Here is a 9,195-nt window from a genome sequence, read left to right as displayed (position 1 = left end):
ACTCAAGCCTGGATAGAGCAACTAGTTTAGGAAAAAGAATAACACCTGTTACCAGGTATATTTAACCTGTGATGCACCATGCATATGAACAAACAAAACTTATTCGATGGAAAGAGTGCGTCTTGTTCTCTATAATATGTGATCCACTTAAAATAAATTCATGTAAGGAGGTTGTTTGAATACTGATATTCTAATTATCAAACGATTGAGTATTATTATTATAATTTACTTATAAAGATAGATAAATTTATCTGTTTTAACTAAGACTTATAAATCTTAAAAAATTATATTGCATAAATTCTTTTGGAAGTTATTATGATAATTGCTATATCCACAATGGACCTGTTAGGTCAAAATGTTGGCAGTATCAATGTAAGCCGTATAAAATATTGTGTGTATGTATGATTCCAGTTATTTGATTAGTTGAGTTGAGCCCGACCGCCACTAAATATTAAGTAAATAATGTATTTAATAAACCTGAACGGTTACCAAACAGATTCTCTTTTCTTTCTCTTTAAAAAAGAAAATTAAAAAAAAAAAGAAAAGAAAAGAAAAGTGATTTATTATGACAAATTTATGTCTGACGTTTAAAAAATCAAACCACGCTAAAACAATTTTAATTCTCCATTTTTAATGCAAACTGCAGATAGTTCGGATTTATTTTTGACTCCATGACTTCAGAAAAACTTTTTTTTTTTTCAGTCTTCATAATGATATAAGGAGAAACATTGAATGAGAATAATAAAAACGGGCTAAAAAATATTAGATGAGATATTAAAATTTTTTTTACAAATATCCTATGCTAAAAATCAATATTTTAAAAAGTGTTGCTAAGATCAAGTAAAACTAATGAACTAATCAAGTGTGTATAATGAAATGCTTTCAAATTATAGTTGACATTTTTTATGTACTTATATAGATATACTTATCTTAATTTTATAAACAATCTGTGGCCAAGAAAAACAGAAAATATCCAAGAAAAATGTATTTTCTGACAAGATTGAAACACATGTTACAAAAGCAACATATTAAAAGAATGTGCTATTTACGACTCAACTATGGAGGCTGGCTGTTAATACCAAATTTATATTGAGTCTATAACCTTGCCAATATAAACTGCGGTTTCTAATTATCTTTGTAGTTAAATGGTGAACAGCGCGCTAGTTTTTAGCATGGTTCTTTCTGGGTACAGATTTGAACCAGCCAGATGTACATTTATTTTGTATTCAATTGTCTAGGATGTGAGCGGTTTACAGTTAAAATAAATACATATTTATACATAAAAAATGGTCTTTCTCCCCTTTTTTATCAACAGGTTAGAGATAAACATAGCACTTATGTAATGTGTACTTATTTGTGATCATTGCAAATCTGAGAGAAAAAAAAAACAAAAAATGTTATGATCTTAATGATAAAAAAAAATTTAACTACATTAAATAACGAGGATGTTTTTGTTTCATAATGTTTCTTTTATTCTGGCTTTCACTTGATTTATTTCGAATGTCTCCCAGAATAATAACTTGTTTTGGCTTTTACGCCAAATTTGATGTATAAACTGACGAGCTATTTATGTTTATTCAAATCACTGTAGAGTAATTATATAATAAATATATTATGCTCTAACAAAAGTAGTTGAGCACTCTAGTCATTTTCTTTTCCAAAGCAGTTATATATATATATATATATATATATATATATATATATTACATAAAAAGATAAATTATTTTTTTTATCCTGTTACCATGGTTTCACATGCAATTTTCAGCCAGTTAAATCTCCAAATTTAGGGTTGGATTCACAGAGTTATCATTTCGTGTGTATGTGTGTGTAAAATTGGTTTATAGAAATGTTGATAAGCAAGGCAACTAGAAATAAAGATAATGCAGAACCAAGATATCTTGACCTAAATATTCAATCAAATTCATTTTTTTTTTTTTTTTTGCTAAATAAATATAATCAAACAGTAATTAAAATATCTTGGTTCAGCTTTAATGATTTGCTTGTGTCCTTATTTCTTAACATGTTGCTTTGCTTATCCACATTTACATAAACCAATTTTCCATTTTCTCTAAAATTCTACTTATCTTTACTCATTCATATATATATATATATATAATGAGTATATATATCAATAATGAGTAATAAAAAGTATCTAAATTTAAAATTTTAAATAATGAAAAGCAAAAAAAAAATTTTTTTTTTAAACAATTGTTGACTTTTACAATTCTGGATGTGTCTTGTTACTCTTTGAGGCAGAGACTGTCCCAAACATAAATATTTTGGACATCAGAGTTATTTTCATATATTTTATCGATAAGTTAGATGCAAAAAGAAAAAAAAAAAAAAAAATCAAATGAAGCTACCCAGGCTGGGGTGAAAATATTTGAGACAATTTAAATATTGTATCCTAAATTTTGTGAAAAATGATTTAAAGTCCGAGTAACAGTGACGCCACCATTTATTTATTGTTGTGCTTCACATAATTCTTGTCACTCGTTGGGTAAAAGGATGGCCCAAACATATCTTGGGTGTTAATATAACGATAATAGTTATTAGTGATTTCAAGCTTCATTAGTTGCCTTTTATTATGAACAGGTTTAAGACAGATATGATGGACCTACATAATATCTATAATCATTGTGGGTGGAAGAGAAGGAAAGAAGGAACAAGGGAGAGAGAGAAAGAGAGAGATAATTTTAATGGTATTTTTTTTTGATTGGTGTGTTTAGAAAGATGAGAATCAGCTCGAAACGTTTGCTGGCTTGACATCGAGGGAGTATAAATGTAGATTAGATTTGTCAGGTCATTTGATTGCTGTTGGACAAATGAATAAAGAGAGAAAGAGAGAATAAAAGTCAAGTATGCATAAAAATAATAAAAATAAAATAAAACAGCGGAAAAGACAGATTAAAAATCAATATATATATTATATATATATATATATATATATATATATATATATTATTTACATGTTTCGGACTCTTGCTTAAACACTGAAAATCAGGAAACTCAACGAATCAACATATATGCAAGGCAACACTGACTGTTTTTTAGTTGGTCAAGTAAGAAGAGAAACACTAATTAAGAAAGGGCAGACAATCCCAAAATTAGAAATAATAATGCTAAATTTTTTTTACAGTGTTTACTCATTCTTCTTGTGCCCTCTCCCGATTGTAAATCGATAAATATTTTATTTGAATAAATTCATTTATTTATGTACACTCAGCCAAAGCTTTATCAGCAAACAGATGATTTAAACGCAATAATTACAGGAAATTAAAAATTAGGGAAAGAAAAATTGAAAGACAAGTTGATGAAAACATTTTCATTTAAAGTAATTTTAAACTACAAATAACATAAACCAAAAACAGCCATTTTGATTAGATGAAAAAATTACAATAATTAATTTAACATTTAACTTAATAAATTTTACATTTTGATTTTAAATAAGTATCAAATATATCAAATTTTTTGCATCCTAAATTTTCTGTGATCGCAACTCCTTCCATATTCGACTTTGTAGTTACTGAAATTCTCAGAAAAAGGTAAATAAACAATTGAAAATTATAGAACTTAAAGAAAAAACATAGTAAAAGGCTGAGTTCAGAAGCATTTATTCATTATGGGGAAGGGGGATCTGTTAACAATGACTAATTAACATTTAAGCATAGAAGATGCAACATGAATATTAAAAAAATTAAGAAAGAAATCAAAAGATATTAGATTTAATATTCCCCCTCTTACCCCATATTAGATTTTTTACAAGACAAGTGTATATACGTGTTAAGAGATATTTTAGAATGAATTCTACTAAACGCTTGTGATAAATATAAATGACATTAAATAAGATGAAGACAATGGCATGAGTTCTATCCCCCATTGAAACAGCTAAAGAGAAAATTAATGGATCCGAGATATCTAATAGCCATAGCACACAGAGAACAATCTGAACAGATGAAATAATTCAGTTCAAAAGTCTTTAACAAAAAAAACAAATGGCAAAAATGCTGTAAATAATGTAAATATGAGTGAATAGATCATCTAAGAAACGACATCAAATATATAAAAGTTATTTTAAGTTAGTAGAAATTTATAACAAATCCATTGGAAATGATGTATGATTAATATATTTTATACCCCCCCACCCAATTTTTTTTTTGTTACTTTTATTCATGTCAAGTATGCCAAAGGCAAAGTGAGATTCTAAAGGAAAATCCTTAACTGAAGATTAAAATTTTTACAGATTCTTAGAAAAGAAAAATATATAAACTAAACTCATAAAGGCATAACAAAAATGATTAGGAATGACTACAGAAATGCAATAATGTTCTGATCATAAATCTTATCAGGTGTGAGGAGATTTATAATTAAAATTGATTGCATTTGTGTAGCCATTCTCTGCATTTAAATAAATTATGATTATAAATGATGTATTTTTGTATAGAAAAATACAAATTGAAATCACAAAAATGTTGGATTCACATGACAATTTATCTAAAAGTTTTTTTGTTAGATTTCAGTTAGACCCAAATAGTACTAAAGCTGATAAACCAAATTTTGCTTTTAACAAGCCAATTTTCATTTGTTATTGCTGTACTGTGTAATTGGGAATAACACATCTAGCTGTCCAATTGACTAATGAAAATGAAAAATCAACAAAAAAAAAAAAAAAAAGCCAAGGGGGATAATTCATTTTAAAATATAAGAGTTGTCTACCTTAAATATAAAACTGTGCAAACAAATTTATATAAATAAAACGGTAGATGCTGAGGGTAGGGCAGAAAAAGTGTTTTTAAAATTGCTATTACTCTATCCTATATTATTATTATTATTATTATAAATACATCAAATAGGTACCGTTTTTTTTTTTTTTTTTTTTGCAAAGACATGTCATTTTATAATGAATTATGTTATTTCAAACAAAAGTTCAAAATGTGGACAATCAAACTTAAGATTTTTGCATACAAGAAAGAGCTACATGAAAAGTAACCCGTCAGTCATAGCTATTCAGAGAGAATTTTGTTGGCATTTTAACCTAACTCATCATCAGGTAGTTCCCAAAAGAGACAATTCTAAACTGGGTATATTCTCTTCGCACAGACGGCACACTGCAGAAATAAAAAAGTCTCTTGGGACATTAAAAACAGTAAGAACTCCAAGAATGTGGAGTGCATTTGAGAAGCTATTCTCAGAGTCTGAAGTAAGCATTCTGCCACCCTAGAAGGCACATCTTATATGAAGAACTCCATTTTCATGGATACAGATTAGCCATCACACAAAAGTTTCCAGTGGACTATGAAAAACAGCTTTATTTTGCATGTCAGATGGTAGAGATCTTCGAAACAAAGGACAACATTTTTTTTAATGAGTGATGAAGTCCAATTTTATTTGGATGGAATAATTAATCAACGAGAACTGTTGCTATTGGGTCGGAGAAAATCCTAAAGAACTGCATGAAAAGCAACTGCATAGCCAAAAAGTAACAGTATGGTGTGCTATAGGGGAAACTGAACTGATTTGATATTACTATTTTTTTTTTAAATGCTGGAAATTCTGTTACTGTTAACTCACAATGTTACATCCAGATGATGAATAACTTCTTTCTGCCAGAGTTAAGACAAAATCGAATTTCAATCCACATGTGGTTTCAACAGGATGAAGTTACAGCACATACTGCCAGGAATTCAATGAACGTTCTCAGATAAGTTTTTGGCAAATGGCTTATTTTCAGATTTGTTGAAAATTCATGGCCTCCCCGATCTCCCAACTTGTCAAAATAGTTTATTTTTCTTCTGGGAATATGTTAAGGAACATGTTTATCAGAAAAATGAGTCACGTAACATTGAAGAATTAAAGCAAGAAATTTAATTGTAGAAATAGACAGAGACCTGCTGCAGAGAATGGATGCAAACTTTCATAAACTCATTCCTACCTGCATCACCGAAAGTTAACACCACATGAAAGATATCATATTCCACAATCTTTCTGAATAAATTAATGGGAAAATTATTATTTTAAATGAAATCTTATATTTCATGATTTTTTTAAAACACCTGTCATTTCTGCCCCACCCTATATGTGTGTCTGTGTGGAAATATCTAACTTTAATTAATTCTTAAACTACTGGTCACATAACACTAAAATTAATAGGAAATAGTAATCAAACAAGGATGGTTTATGATAACTTTGTTTGGATGAACAAATAATGTGTACAGAAATATGTTGACAAGTTGAAATGGAAAATGTTCATTTCAACTTACCAATATATTTCTATTGCTTTTATGCAAATTCATTCATAGCTCCAAGTGGTTTAATTTTAAATCTTTCTTATCTGTCGATAGCTCAAACGGTTAGGAATGCAACTGGAGAATTAAATGTTTTGGTTTTTATTCTAGCTGATGGCACCAAAGTCATTTTCTTTTTTAACTTTGGAAATCAGTATCATAGAGAATTGGCTCTGTAATAAATACAAAATCTGCATGAATTAAAATTAATATATATTTTAATTAATAAGAATAGAATTAAAATATATTTAAGTATATTTTACGACTGGGCAAGGAGATGTGCCGCCTGCTAGTAAAAACTAAAATGATTTCACTGCATCCCATGCAAAATAGAGTAGATGCAGTTGGTATTATAATTTCTATCTCTTTGAAAGCAGATAACTTGAAAGAGAAATTATGTTAAATATAGTGTTGGCTAAATAAATACAAAAAATAATCTGATAAATGACATAATTTAAATCTGTCAAGGGTAAGTTCTGTAATTACATATTTCCTGACTTTTCTGTTTTTCTGCAACTGAATAAATGAAAATGCATTTTGATACCAAAATATTATTGTCCAAACTTTAATAAAGGATTTGAGTGACTGGAAAAAATAATCAGGGATCAGGGATGATCCAAAAGCCTGGAACCAAAATCTATCCATACAACAAACCCTCAATACATACTTTGTAAGAAACTACCAAAATGTCTGATGCACGAGACCAAAAAAAAAAAAAAAAAAAAAAGAATTTTCTACCTCTTAAAGTCAGGGTTCATTATTTAAATAAAAAAAAATTAACCAATATCACACCCAGGTAAGCGATCTTCAGAGTATGAAATTTGAAATTGGTATGAATTTTAAAGTTTGCATTCGATGGTGAACATATGAAAAGTGAAAAGATAAGATCACCAAAGAAAAATCACCACCAAGACAAAGATTAGTGCATATAAATCCAGAGTTTTGTCCATATCTGTATCGTTTAGAGATGTAGAACCCATACTATTGCCATATTAAAGTTTTAGATTCCAAACACGTCTTAGATCTTACATGTTAATTGGCAATTTCTTATACCAAACACTGCTATTTTATAGCAAGTTGTTGTGTCTTGCATAGAAGTGTGCATCATATGCTGTCATATGCACTGTGTGTCTATTATTTTGGAAATAGTAGTCAAATGTACTGCGCACCTAGCGAAGATGATAGGCTTCTTAACTGTTACATGGAAAATTGCAGAATGGTTAACATCCGAGACTTAAGCTGAAGGGACATTTTAAAGATATTGTCAACAAAAGCTTAAGAACATTAACGTGAATGTGGAAGATTCAAAACGTTTAGTGGATGCACATTTATGATAGCCAGCAAAAGCTTTGAGGTAAGACAGTGAGATTACTTCATTTGGAGGCATGCTCTATAGAAATCGTACACGTTAACATCACACACACATTTCAGTTTGATAATGTGTATGGGGTTTGTCTCAGGGCTTGTCAAAAACTAGTCTAATCAGCCACCTCAGATTTCATGACAGTAACAACTGTATGAAAAACTAGCAAGATTTATAAAAGTAAATCAGAGCTGCTGAACAATTTGCATGGCTACAATCAAGAGATAGCTTTTTTAATACAATATTTGTCTACTAAAGTAGTCTTATGTTAATAACACACTAAATCAAAATTATATTTATACTTAAAAAGATTAATGCAAACCAAAAAAGGTTTACTCAATAAATGATGATGTTGAAACCTGAGAAAGTAATGTGCCAGGATATGCGGCACAATGCAAACTGGCTCTCACACTCATCAATAGACTAAGTTCTAGCTTGAGTGCAATCAGGAACCAATCAGTTCCCAGTGCCAACCATGCAGCAAACAGGCTATTTACATCAATTCTAAGTTTCATTGGGCATGAGATAGGGGAGGAGGAGAAAGACAGCTTCTGTTATTTGGGTTATGAACCAGGCAAAGCCTAGTTTAGTAAGAAAAGGTTACCTGGTAAGTGAGGTAGATGTTTTTTCCCCCATCCTGCTATCATCCAAAATCAAAGTCAAAAGCCTGAATTTCATATGCTGATTTTCCAGGTGGGAAGATTCTTTCCGTTATCTTCATATCATTTTGTCTTTTGTTGCTGAGTAAGATAATAAGGATTTTATAGCAGAGACAAAAAGCAGACATGAAATGTGGAAATTTATAATGACAAAGGAAAATGGTTATCTACGTTTTAATGAAGAGTTTTTATCTGCATGTCTGGCTAAAACTTCAAAAGTAGAATACTTAAACCATCAAAAATATTAATTCTGCTTATTCTCAGTCAAGAATTGGAAACATTGAATATGCAAAGACTTTTGCAAAAAAAAAAAGTATGTAATATCAAATACCATACAGAAATTTAAATGTACTGTGAACAAACATTACACTGCACAACTCCTTACTTAAGATACCCCCTTATAAATCTGGCCTAATGTCTTAATAATGTGTATAGAGGGAAGAACAGTAAAAAAAAAAAAGGGGGGGGGATAAGCCAGGACCCACATATACTCCTGCTTCAAGCCATGAATTCGATATTTACATTTATATTTTTATTTTAAAACTTCTATAATTTTCAAAAAATAAAACTAAGTAAAACATTATATTTTTGTTTTATGGATGCTTGATGCAGACATGGACACTAATCATAATTAAATATACTTATTCAATTACTCTTGGTAATGTACTTTCAGAAACAGACAGGAACTACAACTTCATATATTACATATATAAATATAAATAAAAATACATTAACAAATTTTAACATTTCTAAACATCAACTTATTACTGAAATTATTAAAAAATTAAGGGAGAAAATTAAAATATATTTTATTCCTTAAATAATTTCAAGTAAAAAAAAAATGACATTACTTTTTTGTATAAGTTTATTTCTTGATTTAGTAACCATA

The 9,195-nt window shown here is 29.1% G+C and overlaps 1 protein-coding gene across 3 annotated transcripts in view; it reads right to left on the bottom strand.

Annotated features, from left to right (window-relative positions):
* Nucleotides 1–2,326: 2,326 nt before the first annotated feature.
* Nucleotides 2,327–9,195, bottom strand: part of LOC145248046 (uncharacterized) — a 62,463-nt gene continuing 55,594 nt past the window's right edge. The window contains exons 10-11 of one of the 3 annotated variants that reach the window (XM_080109778.1): nucleotides 8,252–8,387; nucleotides 2,327–2,814 (exon numbers count right to left, since the gene is read on the bottom strand). In XM_080109778.1, coding sequence (XP_079965904.1) covers nucleotides 8,365–8,387 — 23 coding nt within the window. In that variant the 3' untranslated portion in view covers nucleotides 2,327–2,814; nucleotides 8,252–8,364. The remainder of the gene's footprint in view (nucleotides 2,815–8,251; nucleotides 8,388–9,195) is intronic. The other 2 variants (XM_080109779.1, XM_080109780.1) reach the window with 2 other exon arrangements.

Source organism: Euprymna scolopes, chromosome 26 (genome assembly GCF_053919585.1).
Source record: "Euprymna scolopes isolate OS-2025 chromosome 26, ASM5391958v1, whole genome shotgun sequence".
Lineage (NCBI taxonomy): Eukaryota > Metazoa > Mollusca > Cephalopoda > Sepiida > Sepiolidae > Euprymna > Euprymna scolopes.
The sequence above is the reverse complement of the archived record's forward strand: the minus strand, read 5'-3'. Positions and strand labels throughout refer to the sequence as shown.